The sequence below is a fragment of the Epinephelus lanceolatus genome, chromosome 10 (assembly GCF_041903045.1).
Source record: "Epinephelus lanceolatus isolate andai-2023 chromosome 10, ASM4190304v1, whole genome shotgun sequence".
Classification (NCBI taxonomy): Eukaryota; Metazoa; Chordata; class Actinopteri; order Perciformes; family Serranidae; genus Epinephelus; species Epinephelus lanceolatus.
Genome location: NC_135743.1, coordinates 12,105,036 through 12,126,671, shown reverse-complemented (window position 1 = coordinate 12,126,671; position 21,636 = coordinate 12,105,036). Strand labels below are relative to the sequence as shown.

Here is a 21,636-nt window from a genome sequence, read left to right as displayed (position 1 = left end):
AGATGGGAAAGTACTTTGGTGGTTCCTTGCATTAAATGACTAGTTTGGATTTTTTAAATTGGGGTTGTATGAGGTAAATATCAGTGTGTTACCTACAGTAGATGATGACCTGAACTGAAAGTGAAACTTAATTATGCTCTCTTCAAAGCCAGACTAACACAAAAACAGTGATTTTATTTGCTGAACATGGCAGTTGCTGGTCTACTGCCTCGATCAGTTAAGCGGGATTTATACTTGTGCGTCAGCTCAATGCAGACCCTACGCCATGTTGTGGGCATTTATACTTGTGTGGTGGTGCGTGTGTGTCACTCTGCAGTTTCACCTCCAAAACACTAGTCGGCGTCGGGGTTTCTGTGAAGTGCTGTAAAGTTTAGTTGATTTAAAACACACATTAAACACACATTAAACATGGCTCAGTAGCGACAATTTCAAATACAAATACACAAATCGGCTTCACTATAACTGGCAGCATTCACAAACAAAGCACTTGTCTTTTGCTGGACACATTTTCCCCACAAACACAACATGCTAACGTTTTAAGCACAAGCCTCTGGCATTTTACATTGTATAGATTAGCCTAGTGGCTAGCGGACATTTCCTCTGTTCATATGAAACCAGTGACAACGGCAACATTTAACAAAGGCAAAGTTACAAAATTAGGCTCCATTACAACTCACAAAACAACTGTCTTATACTAAATGTCTTTTCCAAACAAATAGAACATGCTAACGTTATTAGCACAAGCCTATGACATTTTACATTGTATTAATTAGCCTAGCTACTAGTGGAGATTTCCTCTGCTCATATGAAGCCAGGATAAATCCCTAAGTATAAATCCCCAAAGCATAAATCACACAGAAATCTTAAAATGATATTTTTGTGGAGGCTTTATTGTCTTCACAATTTATTGTTTCTTATCTGTGAAATTAAAGTAAATAAAAGCTTTGTTTCCACTCAGGAAATTGTTTCAGCTTACAGAAATAGACAGGAGGTCTGCTGCGATGTGTACGCTCCATGTCGACGCAGAAGTATAAATCCTGTTTATGTTATTGTTCGACTTAAGTGTTTCAAAGGGTCAGTTCAAATTCACCAATAACAATAATGCAAACAAAAACGAACTAATCGAAGCAGCAGCAGGTGAGCCACTCCTGTGTTCAGAGATGTAAAAATACCGTTTTTGTCAAAGGAGTCTGGAGGCTTTGAAGAGATTGTAGATTGATATAAGACATTTTGCTGCTGCCTCCATCCACAGCAGTACATTGCCTAGTTTCTCTTGCAGTACACCTGTCTCCTTCTCCAAACTGGGTGCATGTTGACCGCCATCTGTATGTAATACACTGACCATGGATAAGGCCCTCATAGAACCTTAGTTCAAAAAATCCAAATTATCCCTTTAAAAATGTTTCCCCTCTGCAGTCAGAAATGCACCAACAAGTAAACAGCTTAAGTGTTTTTAAGTCAAACCAATTAATACTCTATAGATATTTTCAGTTAGTTAGTATCTGCAGTTAGTTGCTCATGTACTGTAGTGCAGTGTGACCTTAAATGAATTTGCAGTTTTAAAGAGAGATGATGTAACTTTTTGCTCAGCAGCAACAATTGTGGCCACAAGTGACAATTGCAAGATAGTGTACCAAGTAGGGAAGAGTCAGACTGCTGCTCTCCTACAACTACTTAATTTCTTGTGTCTTTACTTGGTGTGTGTTTGTGTGCATCTATATCTAGGTGAGCTGGGAGACTGTGATCCCTTGGAGCACTCTCCTGAGCTGGTGTCCGAGTTTCGTTTCACTCCCAAACAGAGCGAGACCATGGAGGCGGACATCTTCAGCAGGTGGCTGGATCTCAGGTGAGTTTCAAGGTTATCATGAACTCAGTGTCAGACTTGTTGTAGAAACTGGGACTTTGTCAACCACTAAAATCCAGGACGGTTCCACACATGCATCTGCACTAGTTCCTACAAAACATTTACTCTGTCAAAGCAACTTATTGGATGGCGTCCAGGTCCAGGTTTATCTCTTCATTGGGCTGAGCACTGAGAAGAAAAGGAAGTCATTCTGTGGCTGCCTTTCAGCGCGAGCCTTTCTACTGATGAGGGCGTCTAAATTTCACTCTCCCTCGGTCCTCTCATCCCCTGCCTCAGCCCCGCTCTCACTGGTTTGTATGAAGGATTAAGGGATTAATCCTTAGAGGGTCTTGATTGATTCTGGGCAGTATTTAACCCAGCCGCGGTCTGATTGCTCCCATCTCGGATTAGATTACATACACATATGCTGCGCTTCAGCGAGCCCACTGTGCCATCACAAGGACGAACTCACAGTGAGTTCACAGTCATTCTTACTCACAACACCAAGACTGAGTCACAGATGCAGACAGAGGGTTGCTCACTGAGTGTTTCCCTCAGAGCTAACACCAATTACCAGCAGAGGTCATGCAGTGAGTGCCGTTTTTGATAGTTAGCCTTTCTCAGAGTGAGTTTCCAGAGCTGTGGTGACAGACAAAGTTATGTTTTTATTGTGAAAACTCAACATGGTGTCTTGTTTTAAATCCTCAGGGGAAAGAGTCCGTCTCAAGCAGAGATTTCTTTTCTCAACAAATGCAAGTGGCTGGAACTTTATGGAGTAGATATGCACTTTGTCAAGGTTTGTGAGTGTACTTAATTATCACATGTCACTTTTTTACATTACATTAGTGTGTTTGACAACTAAAGGTGTGTGTGTGTGTTGTGTCCTCAGGGCAGAGATGGAGGGGAATACGCACTAGGTCTCACTCCAACTGGTATTTTAGTATTTGAAGGCTCCAACAAAATCGGCCTCTTCTTTTGGTAAGTACATCCAATGCATCTCTGAACCAGCTGTTGCCAAAGTGGGCTCTGTGGCACCTTAGAGTCAGTTAAAGGAACACTTGACCCCAAAATTGATCATTTTTATATCAGTTACTCACCTCACTCAGTGTGTTATGTCGAATTCATGACGAAAACTTTGTTTTTCTCACTTGCCTTCACGCTGAACAAAGAATCCAATAATGGTGACATTCTTAATGAATTAAAGTCATAGGCAACCTAGTTTAACAACAGCAAAACTAAATCCAAACATCTGTCTCCAAACTCTCACACAACTCATAATGCAAGTCTCATTTATCCAGTTGTAGGCTCAATATTTCCCAAACACGTGCAATTCGCTGAAACCCTAACATTTCAAACACTTATGCGTGAACAGCACAGTCGCACTGCTCCCTGTGTGAGACTGTTTATGTGAAAGTGTTTAAATATTAGTTTTAGGAAGTACTGAGCAAACGACCCTTTTCTGGTACAATTTATTGTCATGTCACCATATTAAAACGTCTTTATGACTCCGCTTTGGCAACAGACATGGCAGGAGGCATTATGTTTCTGGGTTGTCCATCCAAGTCAAAGGTCAACATCACTGTGAACGTCACAGTCTTGGTGACACTAATCTTGGGTGCCCACCTTAAAATTGTCCTGATTGTATAGCTCTCCTATGCTGCTGGGTTGAAGATGTGTGTGAAGTATCCATGTTTTAGAATATGTTGCTTCTTTGCAGCAACATTTATATTTGAAGCATTGTCTCCTTTCATGTAGGGAAACCAGTTTACCCAACCTAAACCAGTTTACCCTACCCATGATATACCTTATATTATGCTATGAAAAATTGAGGGTTATCATACTGTTCATTGGTGTATCTATGATATTGGTGGGGGGGGGGGGGGGGACTGAATGGAGAGTCCATTATTTTATTTATTTTCAAACGTGCACTTATGTCCCTATAAAAAACATATTTATAGAAGTTATAAAATAGATATAAAAGTGTTTGTTCAACCAAAAGCCTTCTGTTTGCACTCCTTTTAGGGTCATTGTAACTGATGATGATTAAAAATGTGTAATGTCATATGCCGTGATAACGTCTTAACGTCAGGGTAGAGTAAAATCTAAGAGTTAGAAAACTCTTGTTGAAAACATGTGAAAAGACTGCGAACTATATGTAGTACTGAATTGTGGAGTTAGACTGTTAAAGTTCTGTGTCGAGGATTTTTTGGGCGACTCTTAAAGCCTGCTCGATGACACAATGGAGCAACCCTTAGCATAAGCCCAGCCCTTACATTATATAAAACAGGAGCCGTTGAGTTTTGTTGTTGCAGACTGAAAAGAACTGGGCAGGTCAGTGTCCTCTGGCTCCAAACTTGATTCTGGTTGATTCTGGCATCTGTTATAGTGCTACAATTAAAAGAGGCTGAGCCTATCCTGCAAGTGGGTGTGGCTTCATCACATTCAACGGACACCACCCCGGCATCTCAGAGACTGAGAGAGACAGAGAATACTACCTATTTTTTCATGATTCTGAATGTTGTTTTTTACACTTGGCGACCTTTTTAATCATTAAAATTTCTCAGTAGCATGGTGGTTATGTCACTACTTTGCTTAATGGATAGAGTAGCACAGTACCATCCACCAAAGTTACAAGCTATTTTTACCAGGAAACACTCTAAAGTGCAGCAGACTTTTTTTCTGCGGAGGTTTGGATAAAAGTAAGGGTAATGAAACTGAGGATATGTGAGTGACATGCCTTGGTGTGACAGTGCCACACCAAGGCATGTAGACAAGCGGAAGCACTTCTGTACGACATCACATACTAATCCTTCAGTTTATTCTGCTTGCTGCTTTCGCTATTGGCTTTCCTTGGCAACACCCGCCCTACTCTGCCTCTGATTGGCTACATTGCACTGCCATGTGTATTGCCTTTCAGCTTTTTATATTTAGTGAATTTGCAATGGACACTAGAGAAATAGACACAAGGGCCGAGAAAAGAGACAGGGAACAGTATGAAGATGGAGGAGACATGTTCATGTTCTGATGCCAAAAAAAATATATTTTTATTGTTTATATTACTGTCTTTTATTTATAATGGTGTTATTGACTGCAAAATGTATTTTAGAAGTCTGTTTTTGAGTTACTGACATAGCTAGATAGCTGACTGAAAGAAGCCAAGACAGAGAAATGTATTAAGTAGGAAGAGGAGAGAAAGAGAGAGCAATAGGCTGACTGATGATGTTATTGGAGGACATGTTCAAATGTCACAAAGTCTTCAAAAAAAGAAAAGAAGAAAATTTTTATTTAAGTCTGTTGTTTTATAGTAAACAGTTCAACTGAACATTTTTTACCTGCCTATACGTTTGGCCTCAAAGTAGCTTGCCCAACACTGCATATTTGTTTGTTTTACCAGGACTTTAAAATCTATACCTGAAGGTGGATATAGTGAGGTGGTGCCATGGTTTCAAAACATTTAGGAGCCACTGCTCTTATCATCTCAACCTCAGTAGCGCTTATCAAACCTGAGGCACTAATCCTCCTTGGATTTGTTGTGTGTCTCTGTGTGTTATCCAGGCCCAAAATCACTCGTCTGGACTTTAAAAAGAGTCGACTCACGTTGGTCGTGGTGGAGGATGACGATCAGGTTTGTATCCTGCCACAAACACACACCCTGTGTACAAACAAGCGCAGGCACAAACACACACAGGGCGGCTAACTGTTTGTTTTCTGACTGTGCAGGGTCGCGAGCAGGAGCACACATTTATGTTCCAGCTGGCCAGCTCCAAGAGCTGCAAACACCTGTGGAAGTGTGCGGTTGAGAGCCATGCCTTCTTCCGCCTGCGCCAGCCAACCACAGGCAAGGCCAGCCGCAGCGACTTCACACGACTCGGGTCGCGCTTCAGATTCAGGTGGGGCTCTGAGGCAAACTCACGCCTGCTCTTCAAACTCATAAAGTGTAGTATTGACTGAAGACAGATAAGACAAGTTGGCTCACTCAGGTAGTTGTGGCCAGCACTCGTACCAGCATATGGGGAATAGTGTGTCACATAAAACAGAGCCTTTGTATCTATGGTTACAGTGTATCTATGGTTACGTGGACCTGTTCCTATGGCGACTGAGATATTCCCTTCATATTGTTTGTTTTCTTCTGACTATTATCGGAGATGGTCAAAGCAAATTGTCACACTTGAAGAGCACTTCCTGTCATGTGTCAGAGCAGCTGAACAAAGCAGCGAGAAGTCTGTCTCACAATGAAGTCAATGGATTAAAAACTCAAGTTACAGCTGGTGGAAGTAAAAACAGGAACACCTGCACAATGTAATATAATCCAGTGTAATAAGCATGCCAGTGTCACTTACCTGGAGCTTTTTGTCATCAGCCAGTGTCTGAATTTAGAGGCATTTTGTGATAGAAATGAATGAGTTTTGAGCAAAAAATAAGAGATGTCAAGTCAGTTAAATTGAAATATATGCAGAAATCACAGAAATCCCTTCAGATTGATGACACCAATTGTTAAATTGCTCTTTTTATTTTGTTTTTATTTTTATTTTTATACATTTTATATAATTTGACCCAACCTGTGTTTTCCAAATAAACATCCCAAATTAAAAAAAACAATTTAGTCTCATCAAAAAGTCTGCATATCAAACTGTTATAGAGACAGTTTTCCTGACAGCTGCACAATAACAACTGTCTAAAGTTTAAATACAATTCAGCTGAAGTCCGACTGTATTTGTATTTATTAGGATAGTCATTATTTGATGCAGATACATCAGCTAGGAGTGCACAGATTGTACATTGGTGAAACAAAACAACCACTCCACCAGCGCATGGCACAGCACAGGAGAGCCAGCTCCTCAGGTCAAGACTCAGCTGTCCATTTAAGGGACATTCTTTCGAGGATAGCGATGTTCACGTCTTGGCCAGAGAAGACAGATGGTTTTAAAGAGGTGTGAAAGAAGCCATCTACGTCAAACTGGAGCGACCATCGTTAAACAGAGGAGGTGGCCTATGACACCACTTATCACCCACCTTCAATGCAGTCTTGGGATCCCTCTCCAAATGACTTAACACCCATTCATACCTGGACCATCTAACCCTAACAACACACAAGATGGCCAGGTGGGTCAGTGGCTCACATGTGACCTTAACGACTCTGTAAGGGTTCACACCCACACAGTTTAAAGCCTGCGACTCCGCACCAGTCTGTTAGAACTGAAGAAGCTTCTTGGATGAGAGGTGAAACGTGTTCAAGAAACGCAAAAAACGTCCAGTTGCCTACGATATAGCGCTTATGATACATCAGCTACTCTTCCTAAAAAAAACAAGAAAACATTAACACATGAATTAAACAAAAAAACCACGACACATACACAAAAAAGTAATTTGGTTGCTGTATAGTAACTTCTATACTCTCCATCTTCCTCCATGTGTTTGTCTCAGCGGTAAGACAGAGTATCAGGCCACTCACGGAGGCAGACTGAGGAGAGCCAGCACATTCGAGCGAAGGCCAAGCAAGAGATACCCCTCCCGCACACAGTCACTGGGCAAAGGTGAGTCTTATCAGCACACGCAAACGTTAATGACTAACAGCACCTGTTTAGTTCTTTACAGGCTGAATGTGTTTTCATGAAGGTCACATACTCTTTTAATTCACTGCATTTATGAAAAATGTTATCATAGCAGAGAAAAGGAGAAGCTGCAGCTAATAAAACTGTCAAGGGATTTTATTTAAAAACGTCTACAATGCGCTCAACTCACAAACAAAAAACTGGGTGCTGTATTCCAAATAAGGTGTAAAATTCAAAAAGATGAGAGGAACAGCACTCTAAGTTTATCAAATTTTATTTTGCCACACAGACGTTTCGGGTCTGGCCCTTCTTCAGTGTGCTGTGGCAAACAATATGATTACCTCTAAAATTTAGTAATTTAACAGGGTTATAAAAACTTAAAAACAGCTCTATGCTCCTTATTCTTAAGTCAGGTTGTGTTACTTTTCTGGGTTGGCCAAAAACCTCCATACTTCCCACCGTCTGTGAGCTACAGCAGCTTAACAGGCCCAAAAGCCTCTTTTCTATCATACATGAATGATGAGGTGCAGACTGAGAAAGTGTATTTAATTCCACACACCTTTTTTTATTAGATTTGGAGCTTTCATTCAGCCTGCAATACAAAAATTAATGAAAATTGAAGTGTTGGCAACAGGTGGAAGGCGTATTTAGATATTTTACTTGACTAAACGTACTAATATTACATTGTCTTGAAATTTTCAAGATTCTGCTTCTCACCTTAAACGCCCTTAATAACCTATCCCTGTTACATTTTTCCAAACTCCTTCATATTTACACACCCTCACGTACTCTCAGATCCTCTTCTGAGATCCAACTCCCTTCAACATCTGCCAGCTTGACCACCAGGGGGTCTAGAGCTGTCAGCCGTTCTGCTCCCCACGTTTGGAGCTCTCTCCTACAAGACCATTGCAATATTGACCCTGTCTCTCCACCATTAAGTGACCAAAAATGACAATTCACGCAATATCTATTCACCCCTGTGCTGATGTGAGGATGGGTGAAGATCTCCAGTTCACGAAACGCTCCCAGAGTTTCAGTGGAAAACAGTGTTGCAGTCAAATCCAGTACAACTGAAGTGAATGGTGATGTTCGTGTGGGCAACATGTGTGTGTCCGTAGGCTGCAACATTCAAATTTGACCTGAAAGAAGCAGTTTACACCATGTATTTAGCCTAAATGTCAATTGTAGCCTCTCAAAACAGAGCCGCGTGCATGTTTGCCTGTCAATAAATAAGTAAATAAATAAGTTGAAATAGAAGAATATGTCACCGAGGAAAAACAGATTAATAAAAATAAATAAATACACAAAAATGATAAATGCAAAATAAAGAAAAGACATAAAGTTTAATTAAAGGCCAGGCTAAAAATGTAGGTCTTTATTTATTTATTTGTTTTATTGATGCATTATTGTGTACATGACTTTAATGTTGCAGCTGGTAAAGATGAGGCTATTTTTAAATGCTTTATATCCTGGCGGGGATCGTACCTTTGAAAATATGTCTTCAATTATTATTTGATTTATATTTTGTTCATTTTCAAAAGAAGTAAAGCTGTCAGACAGATGTAGCAGTAAAAAGTATGCCAACTTTCCCCTGAGATGTAGTGGATAGGAAATATAAAGTAGCATGAAATGAAAATACTCAAAGTACAAGTACCTCAAAATTGTTCTTGATTATAAATGTAAATGTACTTAGTTACATTCCTCCGCTGGTGACAGCCGAGCATATAAATGTAGATAAAACGATAGTCATATTTCCTTCAGCTCGTCTTTTCCTCTCTAACTGACATCACGTCTCTCTCTCTGTCAGCTGCCATTTCTCCAGCCAAGCCACACATCAGGTAAAATACACCAAAACACCCAAAAATAAACATGACACACACATGCACATTCATATTACTGTACTTGTGAGGATATTCCATTTATTACATTCATTCCTTATCCCCTAACCTTGACCCTAATCCACATAACGGCCTGGATAATCTTAACACCAACAGCCCTTTGTAAAAGAAAGAAAACGGTCGTCACTTCTGAGGTTTCTCCACATCTTTTGAGGATACTTCGCATGTTCAAAGACTCACACACAAGACATGAATGTTCTCGGCTGGTTTGTTAATCTGCTATCAGTGATTATTGTCTGTATTTTCCAGCTCTCACGCCAGCCCTGATCCCAGCCTACATCCAGTGAGTGACCTCAGATAACCCACTTTCATACACACACACACACACACACACACACACACACACATGCAGCAGCCACTGATCTGGCTCCACTCTTGTGACAACATTTAATTTCAGCGTCTCCTCAATCTGTCTCCTCTCCTCCCCTCCAGTACCGGCACAACATTCCTATTGGTCATGAGCCGTGGCACCCGCCCCACCCGGCTCTCACGCCTCCAGTTTACCTGCAGCCCTCTGGACACACGCCATCACACAGGTAAGACAACCAGCCGCAGAGGACGCAGACAGCGATGTTTAGAGATACTCGAGGATGTTTTTGTTCAGGAGGATGATGCGAGTCAGTTTCAGGGGTCCTTGATCAGAAATTGACGGGAGGGCAAGTTTCTATTTTTAAACAAAGTCACTCATTTCATGTTCCAAGTTGTCTGTTTTTCATCACACCTCATGTCACTCATAAACCTCATGTGTCTGTCTTGTCTGCCTCCATGCTTGTGTGTGCGTGATCCTCCGTCTCCCTTCAGGCCTTCTCTCGAGTCAGTGAGTCCCGTCTCCAGTCATCGTCCCGTCCCTGAGCGGACCAGCGGCTCCATCCCAGGATCCATCAGTGTGGTTTACAGGGATAAGGTCATGACTGCACTTTGAACTACGAATCTGTTTCCAACCCAGACTCTTAAATCTGAGAATTAAAAAGACTGGTGTCCCAGAGAGAGAAGCTCTGTCATCCTCATCACCTTTGTCATCATCCATCTGTCACATCCCGTTATTTGTGTTTTCAGTGTACACCTTCATGTAATATCCCAAAAAGGTGCCGAGAGAGAGACGGGAGGCGAATATGTTGCGTAAGGTGAAAGGGACAGGTGTTCTGGAAACAACATGAAGTTAGTTATTTTAGTTTGGCCTGTTTATCAACGCGGTCAACAGTCGTATCATCAGCTGATGAAGGCAATTAAGGCACTTTAAAACTGATCATCCTTTGTAAAAGATTTCTGCAGTAGGTGTCAAAAAATCTTCTTTGAGGTCAAATATGAACTCACAGACATGATATGTGAGATATGATAAATCTTTAGAGTCAGTGTGACTAACACTTTCAATGATGTCAGCGTCTCAGAGAAATGTGCATAAATCCACCAAGTAATCACAGAGAAAAAAGATGCACCTTATAACGGCAGAACTTGCTTCAGAATTATCACGTTTTTTAAATCTTCAGTGTCAAAGTAATGTAGTGATACTTGTCTGTATGCTCATGGGTACGTCGCAAACAGGAACTGCTAACCACTAATTCGGCATACTTTTAATGGTGCCAGTTTGCCAAAATGTACACAAGTTGTTCCCCACAGCTAACTCACTCACTCTTGTGGTAACATTATAGGCTACTTCCTGTTTGCAGATCCCAAAGCTCTTAAATTATGGGAACTGTTCTGAAATTAGAGCACGATTATCCTGTTAAAGTAAGATGATACTAACCAAGTTACAAAAGTGACAAAAGCCATAGACTTTTTCAAGTTACACTATTAGTATATATGTTTTTTACATTACTAAGGCTCAGAATGTTTCTTCAACATCCCAGCTCGCCACCAGTGTTGTCAGACATTTATATTTGGTTAATTTAGGTTGTGATTTGTCAGGACAACGCTGAATGCCAATTGACTTAAAATACTGACAATAGATTCATTAATTTTCTGTAACTGCTTATCCTGTTGGGGTTGCAGGGGGGCTGGAGCCTATCCCAGCTGACGTTGGATGAGAGGCAGGGTACACCCTGGACAGGTCACCAGACTATCACAGGGCTGACACATAGAGACAGACAACCATTCACACTCACATTTACACCTACGACCAATTCAGAGTCACCAATTAACCTGCATGTCTGGACTGTGGGAGGAAGCCGGAGTACTCGGAGAAAACCCACACTGACACGCGGAGAACACAGAGGGATACAGAAGGGCTCCCCCACCCCAGGTTCAAACTAGGAACCCTCTTGCTGTGATGCTAACCACTGCTCCACAGTGCAGCCCTGATGATAGATGACATTGACATTTTGTTGGCTTTAAGTTTTGCTGGAATGTAACCAAAAGCCAACGTCTTCCAAACGTCTCATGCCAACATCATCTGCAGAAAAATATTTAGTTGTGAGGTATGGAGAACAAAACCTAGTGTCTGCAAAACATAATGTTGAAGTCCACAAAATGTTGCTTATAAATATCGTAAACCATATTTTCAACCAAAATTTAATGTCTGTCCAATGTCTTTCTGATGTCATATTGACGTCTGGTGGCAGCTGGGATGGCTCTTCCTCAGACACGACACCCTCCCTACCCATTCTTACACAGATATAAAGTGTCCGACTTTGAAACCACTAAGAGACTAAACCAGTGGTTCCCAACTGGTGGGGCGCAGGTCCAATCTGAATGGGCTGCCAATGTGTTAAGTTTTTAAAAGACACTTAATTTTGACGTACAGTGAATTTCTGGCACAGAGCTTTTATTTTGAAGTGCCATTTCCTGCTGTAGCGTGAGTGACAAACTAGCTCGACGACATGGCCAAATACAAGTATGACGCTGAATGTATTAAACAGTGTGGACCTTGGACTAATGACTAAGGAGAAATCTGGACCAGTTGGGAACCACTGGACTAAACTGGACCACTAGAACACAGATAAAATAAAGACAGGACCAGGTTTAACAGCTTTGTGCCTCTTTTTGTTTGTGTACATTGTCATGTCGTCATGGTCGGTGTTTTCATTCTTGTTTACTAGAAGATCACAATTCTACTCTCACAGATTAAATTTGTCTTCATGCCTTGGAAATCTTATGACAGCTAATTTATCCAAACCACTTTAATCTGAGTGAGATGAAGTGATATGAAGTTCAACAGGTGGAAGGGGTCGAGTGAAGCACATACTGTATGCTGGTTTAGGGATTAAGCTGCTTTAGATATATAGTCATAGCTCAGTGTGAAGTAGAAGCATGAACTAGAATCCTGCGTATTTGGTGTTGTGCTTTAAAGAAGAGGTTTTTGACTTAACTTTACATTGTTACAGCACGTTACGGATTTGCTGAATCAACTAACTGTTTACACAAAATGTCGCCAATGTTTTGCTGTCATAGTGTGTTGATTTTTGCTCTGTAACATTTACTCGAATCACACGATGCCTTTCAAATAAACACAATGTGTATAATTGCAAAAATGTAAAAACTGTGTAAAGGTCTGTCCTTTATTGTTTTATAACAAGCTCCATATTGTAACAGTGTGATGTGCTTTAAAGGAATACTTCACCTGCAAAATGACCATTTGTATATCAGTTACTCACTGCATGTTACCTTGAATTGAGTGTTTGGGAAGAACTGAGCACAACTGAATAAATGAGACTGATCTTTTTTGGATTCTACGTTCACCATGAAGGCATGCGAGTAAAGGTTTTCTTCACAAACTCAAGGTAACACAGTGAGTAATTGATACAGAGATGGTCATTCAGTGGGTGAAGAATTCCTTTAAAACCTTGAGTCATGCAGATGGAGTGATTAGAAGTTAGGTAACGGTTTACAGTTTGTAGAGAAGGGAAAAAAATTGTTTTGATTGCACATGTTGTCCTCAGTTTCCCTCTGAGCGGTCCTGCTTCAGACCATCAGTTCAGTGTTGAAGAGAATGAGACTTCGTATTCTGGCAAGATCCACCACCATCACCGTCGCCACACACACAGCCAGGACACGCTCTGCCACACACACACCAAGAACAGTGAGTACTCTCTCTCAGCCGGAGGAAGTCCCATCTGTGATCTGACCGTACGTACACTGATGCTCTTCTCATGTCTGTCGCTGTCTGCTGGTCAGCATCCTGTGTTTTCTTTAAGTGCCAGCTTATTCAGATCACACACAAACTATACTTTCCCGCTTTGAAAGATCTGTATGACATTCAGAGCAGTAACACAATAGCAAACCTCTATTTGCTGTGTAAAGATATAGTGGAGTCATCTTGAGCAGAGAATTAAGTCACACTCCCTCTGCGTGTGTTGTCATGTGTAATCTGTAATCTTGTCTGATTTGTTGTGGTAAGCCAAACCAGCTGCACATGCATGTTAGTGCATGTGTGTATCCCCCTGGCTAGCTCACCACCAACACTGCACTGCGGTCATATGGCGGTTAGTGTTGATATCGGGACAGGGTTGTCCTGGAAGCGTAGCGCCCACCCTCCAGCTCCCCACTGGGTAACATTGTTAGCTCTGTCAGTGCTGTTGCCATTCTTTAGCACTGTTTATTGAGTTAGCACTGGTAGCTGCCAGCTGCCATGTTGATAACTGTGTCCAGATAACTCTAAACTTCACATAGAGCCCGTTTAGGGACAGAATTTGCACCGAAGAGGCTGCAAATTTGGAAGATACCTTCTTGCTTTGTATAAATCAGACTGATGAAGCCTCTGGTTAGCTTCAGATAAATGCTGATATTTTTGCATAAAGGAAATTACAGCAAGAAAAACATTTTAACTGTTCATATTGTCAGCCAACTATTATTTAAAGCATACTTATCCTATCCTTTAACCCCTTGTGGTATCTATGCAGATAGTTTTGGTGTGAAATATCCACTGCTTACATCTGCCAAATACAGTGGAGTTTAATGTAATTTAACATTTTGTTCCGTAAAAGGTGTCAGTTTTAAGACATTAGGTTAAAAAAAGAGTAGAAATTGTTAATAGTGAGCTCTGTGTATCATCCAGAGTAACCAAGAAAAACATTTCTGAGTAAAAGTGTTGCTGTTAAGTTTTACAGGTTATTTTATCTGACACTTTGTGCACCATAAACTTTGTACTGAGTTGATCTGGCTAGATAGATAGCAGCAGCATTCAGTGGGAAAGTAAGTTTTCGTGATTTCGTTGATTTGCCGCTTTTAAGCACATTTTCTTGAGTTCTCTTCCTTTCGTTCTTTACAATTTTGATTTGTTCTGTACAAAAGTGTCCATAAAAATGTGCCTCTGTGGGTATAAATCATTAATATAACACATTAATATAATAAAGCTGTCCAACGCTTAAGTGGCCAAATCTTAGACGACCACAGCCATCCTTAAATCACCACTTTCAGCTACCACCTTCAGGTACAGAATCCTGTGTGCAAAGAAAAATGTCTACAAAATATATTTTTCCCTGTTGCTATAAAATATCTGAGTCACAAAGAACAGCCACTTTCTGAAGCCAGCTTGCCACCTCAGCACACAGCACTTTCTATCTATTTATTCAACCTTGATTCAGTCCTCACCATCGAGTACCTGGTGCTCCTTTCAATGTAGCTTCTATTGTGTCGTGTTTTTATGTAAATGTGTTTTAATGTGTTCTGTCTGGATGGAATATGGTGTCTTTTAATGTAGCCTTTTTAATAGCAGGTTTTACACATGCAAACCAAAGACAATTTTCTGCCTTGTCACAAAGTAGTTTCATTTCTGTTCTATTTTCTAAACCACTTAGAGCAGGGGTCGGCAACCTTTACTGTCAAAAGAGACCATTTTGGCTAAAAAAAAAAAATCAGTCTGGACCTTCAAAACATACTTGAGCCTGTAATGAAGGTAACTATTGTGTCTAAATGAGTCTTCCCACATTACTAATAGGTCTAAATGAGCTAACCTTAATATGCTGGGTTGGAAGCAGCAACCCGTCCTAAAGCATTCAGACTGGACAAGACAAAACTGACTGAAACAAAACATATAGAAGGCTAACGTTTTCAGGGTTCCTCTTTTGTATATTGTTGTTTTTATGGCACTTAAAATCTATGCATGGTTGTATGTAAGTGTAAGGTGTACTCTGCAGCGAATCATTTACAATTATTTGGTACTGGCGGTTAAATTTGTCCACACATTTTTGTTACGCCCCAGTCTGGGAGTGTTAGAGCGTAACATAAAAAGTGAACTGGAGAGCATGTATGCTATCTATGAACAACACTGAGCAATTTATTGCTAATACAATGGATCCGAGAGTTAATTATTCAAAAAAATGTTTTTCTGTTAAACGCAGGTTATACAAGAAATTCATGCACAGTATGAGGCAAGGACTTTAAGGGTGAACCACGGCCAAAATAACAAACAAACCCACCTATTTTCCTCCAGAGTGCTGCATAGGCCCTACAGTCAAAAGAAGCAAACAAAAATACAATAGTAGGCATAGCTACAAAAAATGGCAGGTCACCCCTACGGCTTCCTGCAATGTAATCTAAAGCGCAATGCTATTTACAAGCGCACTTTGCTAGCATGGAGCTAACACACACACTTTTTTACATTACATAACTCTTAAATACATTTTCCTGATTGTAGTTATATACTTTTATTTAAGTAACATTTTCAGTGCAGGACTTTACCTTGTAACAGAGTTTTCTTACAGTGTGGTATTAGTATTTTTACTTCAATAAAGATCTAAAGACTTCCCTCATCACTGCCAATTATAAATGAAAATGAACAGTAAACATCCACACTATTTCCATATAATTTTTCTGTCAAAGCCACTGGAGAGGAGCTGAAGGTTGCCTACCCCTGATTTAGACACTAAATTGGCCATCCCTCCCTCATCAAATCAAATGTTCACACTAAAAAACCAAAGTACGTCTATATAATAACTAATGTAGCCCATACTGTATTTTTCTCATTAAACTTTGTGTCCATTAGAGCGTCGAGCTCCTCCCTGCCCTGCAGATGAGTTGGACATTTCTCAGTCTCTGCTCAAAGCTCTGGAGTCAGACAGCGATTCTCCTCCCTGGCCTTCGCTGCACGTCAACATGGACAAGGTCAGACTCTTTCTCCAGACACTGTTGTCCTGTTCTGCTCATGATAAGATCTTAACCAAAGTTTTGTTCCTTTGCTGCACGTTCCCTCTCCAGGGAGAGGAGAAGCAGCTGTCTGAGAAGTCTCTGCACCCTCCTGCCTCTCCGGCGATGCTCCCTGATCATCTTAAGTGTAACATCCTCAAGGCCCAGATGGAGGCGGCTTTCAGGGTGAGTACCAAAGCAGACTTCCACCTAACTTAGAAACCTTGTGTAATGTGAAGTATAACTAACAGCAGTCTCCTCTTCTCCTCCACGATGAAGAAGGAAGCTCCAACAACACCCAGAGGGAAGAACTTAAATGAGACCCTCAGCGACAGGCAGGTGTCCTCATCTTATCTACACATGCATGTTTCTACACGTGTGTTTAAGACTAACTCTCCATGTGTTGTGACTCTGCTCCTCAGGTATCAGAGCTCGTCGCAAGACTCGGCTGCATCCAGTCTGACCGCAGACAAGACGCCACATCGGCAAGACCGCAACCCAACGCCAGAGAGGCTGCAGCCCAAAGCCAACGCGAGCAGCAACCGCAGGAAACGACTGGTCAGACAGTTCAGCTTGTGAGTACACTTCACCTGAACACTGTAGCACCATAGCTTTTTTAAAAAAGTTATTTATTCAGATCGACCTGCAGGTCATGTAAGTCATTGAGCGTCTCTCAATGTATCGCTCATATAGTAACCATGAAGATGAAGATAATCTCCCAGAAGCACTTGCAGCCATCTCCTCCCAGAGTACAGGAAAGTCAGGATCGACCAGCTCATTGGACAAACAGATACAGCCGTCTATATACCCACAGGTAACACGAACTTTCTCACACACACCTTAAAAAGCAATTTGAATGCCTGTTTGTTGAAAGCATGACACTCCACTTATGGAGTTACAGTAAATCAGCCTCTTGGGATTACCTGTCAGTCAACAGATCACTGTGTGTGTGTGTGTGTGTGTGTGTTAATGTGTATTCCAGGTGGATAATATGCCGTCACTGGAGCTTGGTAGTCCGTGCTGTCCCTCTCCTTTGCCTTCTCCCCATCTCTCCCCTTCTTACTACCGTAGCTCCATCCCTCACCTGGCCCCTTACCTTGCTGCCCATAATGACAGGTAACGCTCCTCAGGTACATTTATATTTGCCAAAACCTTCCTCCAGTGAGCTGAAGCTTCCTGTTGGTCTAGTAGTTGAGATGCATATCCTATAACTAATACTGCAACTAACAATTATTTCCATTATCAATTAATCTGCAATTTCATTTAAAAAACTTTTATTTTGTGTTGAATTTGGCGCCCCCTGTGGAGAAAAGCAGTAGTGTTTTCCAGAATGAAAACTGAATTTCCCATTATCACCACCTGCTGTCATAAAGATCTTGATCTGGCTAGCGTTAGCACTTGTTTTGGAAATGAGTAAAAGAAAGATGCAACTTATTGTTAATACAGTTTTTTTAAACACAGCTGTTTGCAGGATGGCGGTCTGTCTCTGGAGGTGCTGCCTGTTGTCTGTAGCGGAGGGGAGTGAAGCACAGGACACACTGAGATTCAAGGCTCTGGATAACGTTAGCTGCATAAGCATGAAGTTGAGGCCACAACCATGAGGCTTAGGCTCTGGTTAGCAGAAGGTTGAACTATTAGCAACATTTTCCCTCCACCTCTGAAACGCTTCGTTATTGACACGTTTTGTTACGTTTCTTGTCAGACTCTCTTACAGATTCTCTTTTATGGGTTGCTTTGCAGTGTAGACAGTTGTTTATAATGCTGGAATAGCAACTTATCTCTGACTTGCTGAATGAGGCTTTCACCAAAGGGATGTGCACACACATCCGCATTTGTAGAACAGTCAATAGGAACGCCCTCTCTCTGAAATGACCTGTGATTGGCCGAAGACGCCCGCCACAGGTCCGACTTTCTAAAGCCTGAAAACAGAGGGATTTTTGCTCAGTGATGCCAAAACTAAACAGCCTACACCAGCTTTAAATTGAAACTATTTCATAACCAATTTAAAATTCCTTGCAGCTGCTTTAATGTTTTAATACCTTTGTCCATAATATGAGATTAGCACAAAAATATCTGTTGTAACTCACCACAGCCTGAAGTGATATATTTAAATGTCTTGTTTCCTCTGACCAAGAGTCAAAAATTTAAATGTTGTAGCAGGCTTGGGGGGTTTGGTACGAATAAAGCAGCAGCGAGATGAACTCTGAACCAGAAACTGCCTTTTATTTAACAGTTGCACACCCTCTAACTTCACATCATCGCCCCTACACAGACGAGAGGTCACTAATTATGTGCACAACTTAACTCTTGGAGCAATATGTCACAACATTAACCATAACAACCATTTTGAAATGCATGAACATTAATCAGTGCGTAATAGTAACATGTGAGTGATTTAAAACACATTTAAACAAAGCTTCCTTCAGTTTATGGCCTTAAATACATTGTCTCACGGCATATATATATATTCAGTTTACTATCACGTGTGACAAAGACTTCCTTAGAGTTCTCATGACATGAGGTTTGTTTGTGTTTATAGCGGAGAGGAAATGAGGTTGGACCGAGAGAAGATACTGAGAGCCCTCCTGATGACGGAGCTCTGAGACCTTGACCCTTGTGACATCACCACCAGGCGCAGCAGACCTGCTGTCAAGTGAGGAAAGTAGAGGCAGAGGAGCCAAAACCGTTCGCTGCAGTCGACATTTGTACATTTGCATAAAGCATTCAGCAGTTATAAATATATATTTGCATAAAAGCAATTGTTATATTTGCTTAATTGTTATTTTAGAGGGACGGTTCTTTATATTCATCAAACTGAAACTGTAAAAACTGTAAGTGAGACAGAGGAAAGTGGACTCACTGACTGACTCACACACGTTACAGACAAGCTACAGATGTGATTGGTGCTGCCTGCATGATGAATATGTTACATGATGAAATATTTATCTGATTTGCTTTGGGGTTATGTTTAACTTTTATGTCATCAACACGTCAACACCGTGTCCACGTTGATGCCTAAACTGTATTTCAGACAGCGACTGTTGAAGCACTGATCTCTACACTTAAAACAAACAGAGGTTGAAGTGAAACTCAATTCACTTTCAAATCATTTTTTTCAAAATGTAAATAGACATTGTAATTAATATGCTGATAACAGAGCAGGCGTTGTAAATGCTTTCTTCCTTACGTCCATTTTTAAGATGCCAAAACATTTGCAGCATTTGAGTAACTTCCCGAACAGAGTGAATTTAAAGTGAAATGAATCCTGACTCTGTGTAGGCGATGTTGAGACTGGACTGGTTTGAGACTGTGCAGCTGCAGTCTCAGTGTGACCACCAGAAGGAGACAAATCTGCAGTCACAGCTGAGCACATTGATCCCGCGTTACAGGTCGTGGATCACTATTTTTCTATATGCAGTTTTCATCACAGGTCAAAATGCAAAACTGATCTCAGACGTCCTGTTCTTGGAAATAAGCTCTTGTTTAAGCATAACCCTGCTGCTCAACAACTTTACTTCAACCACATCTGAGGCGGCTGATGATCAGCTGCTGTACTGTATGTGTTGATTGTGTTGTTCCTGCCCACGGTTGGATCTTAATAAAGGCCACATCATCAGTTTGACAGCATCTTTGGTCTCTGCACTGACATGGGAATGTGGATCAGCCTCACCCTGCAAGCCTGTACGGTAAGTGTATGTAGGCCTCACCCACCCTGTGAGAGAATGTTGTTATAAAGGGTATTACTGATTTATCTGCCTCTACACACCTATCAGGTATAGTGCAGTGAGTCAGCCTGTAATTGCACCCCTGTTCTGTCCTTCGGTGAAACACTTAAGGCAAAATAATTAATCTTCAAGGCAAGGTGCAGTGGAGAGTTGGTATGAGTTAAGGAATGTGCTGCAAATCTTTGTATCTGACATAATTAATGTGGACCTTGACAGATAATTATGTGGATGAGCCAACAAACAAAACCTTCAAAGCACATCCTGCTTTATGTATTAAGGGACTGTATAAAAATTATTGGGGTTCAGAGGAGGGGGTGAACCATCCCGAGTTATTACTAGTGTAAGTGCTTTGGACCTGCAACATCATCATCCCTAATTTTTAAACTCAACCCCAAGCTGAAAATGTTGATGGGTCACTACTAATTGACTGTTTGCCAAGCCCCACCCCTTTATGATGCTCCATCAAGCTGTCAGAGCGAGCACTGAGCCCACACTCTTATTCAGGGTGTCAAAACACACTCAACAATAAAAAACAGGTTGAAAAGATACAGATAAAAGCTATTGCTAGTCTACAGATCACAATGTAAAAAATAACCACCTCATCACCTGGTGACCGAGACAGAGACAATGAAATTTCAGGGAAACTAGATTTAACATTTAACATTTAAATTTAGATTTAGCATTTAGATTTAACATGTAGATTTAGATTTAATATTTAGATTTAACATTTATATTTATATTTAGCATTTAGATTTAACATTTAGATTTAGATTTAGCATTTAGATTTATATTTAATATTTAGATTTAACATTTAGATTTAGATTTAACATTTAGATTTATATTTAATATTTAGATTTAACATTTAACATTTAGACACCACATTTAATATTTAGATTTAACTATTTAATATATTTGTAAGTTAACAAATATTGCTGTAAATGTGGTAAAAAATGTGGCACCCCATAGATCTGAGGAGTTTCAAGGGATACGGGGACAGGGACAAATCCCTGTGAGTGTGTGTGATGAGATGGATTTGCTTTTTAAAGAGAAGCTTTCCTAGCAATGCCTTATAAACAAAAAGGAGACAATGTTTTTCCCATCTATGAGATATGTGAGAGAAGACCATGCCCCATTCTGATATAGGTCACAGTGGTGTAGTAAGTGTTTTTTAAGTATTTTATTGTAACTGTCTCTCTTAAATCTTTTTTAGCAGTAAATATCACAGGAGAGTACTAAAATAAAATAAAAAAACCTGGGGAAAAGGGAAAAACTGAGGAGTATCCCTTGGTCTCCTTCAGAAATAATGAATTATTCAATCAAACTGCCCTCCCTTTAGCAAAAAGAAAGAAATCCTCCCTTATTAATAATTTTCAAAGTCTATTATTCTTTGGATTATACTTAATCATAGACAAAATTACTTTAATTTACTCTAAGTCTGTTAATCTGTGCTCTGTACACTTCAATTCATGTTAATGCTAATTTTAAACTGTACAAAGATTTTAACAAGGCTAAAGTGCTTGCACCTGAGGGTTTGCACTTCACTTACAAAGAAATGCTTT

At 40.6% G+C, this 21,636-nt stretch overlaps 1 protein-coding gene across 3 annotated transcripts in view; it reads left to right on the top strand.

Annotated features, from left to right (window-relative positions):
- Positions 1–19,974, top strand: part of epb41l4b (erythrocyte membrane protein band 4.1 like 4B) — a 33,159-nt gene extending 13,185 nt beyond the window's left edge. The window contains exons 7-23 of one of the 3 annotated variants that reach the window (XM_033641189.2): positions 1,726–1,846; positions 2,552–2,639; positions 2,733–2,821; positions 5,399–5,468; positions 5,564–5,733; positions 7,268–7,377; positions 9,203–9,233; positions 9,543–9,576; positions 9,726–9,829; positions 13,169–13,308; positions 16,213–16,331; positions 16,425–16,538; positions 16,635–16,687; positions 16,775–16,927; positions 17,046–17,166; positions 17,335–17,468; positions 18,892–19,974. In XM_033641189.2, the coding sequence (XP_033497080.1) occupies positions 1,726–1,846; positions 2,552–2,639; positions 2,733–2,821; positions 5,399–5,468; positions 5,564–5,733; positions 7,268–7,377; positions 9,203–9,233; positions 9,543–9,576; positions 9,726–9,829; positions 13,169–13,308; positions 16,213–16,331; positions 16,425–16,538; positions 16,635–16,687; positions 16,775–16,927; positions 17,046–17,166; positions 17,335–17,468; positions 18,892–18,955 (1,715 nt within the window). In that variant the 3' untranslated portion in view covers positions 18,956–19,974. Of the gene's footprint in view, positions 1–1,725; positions 1,847–2,551; positions 2,640–2,732; positions 2,822–5,398; positions 5,469–5,563; positions 5,734–7,267; positions 7,378–9,202; positions 9,234–9,542; positions 9,577–9,725; positions 9,830–13,168; positions 13,309–16,212; positions 16,332–16,424; positions 16,539–16,631; positions 16,688–16,774; positions 16,928–17,045; positions 17,167–17,334; positions 17,469–17,813 lie in introns of all 3 variants that reach the window. The other 2 variants (XM_033641187.2, XM_033641188.2) reach the window with 2 other exon arrangements.
- Positions 19,975–21,636: the final 1,662 nt, after the last annotated feature.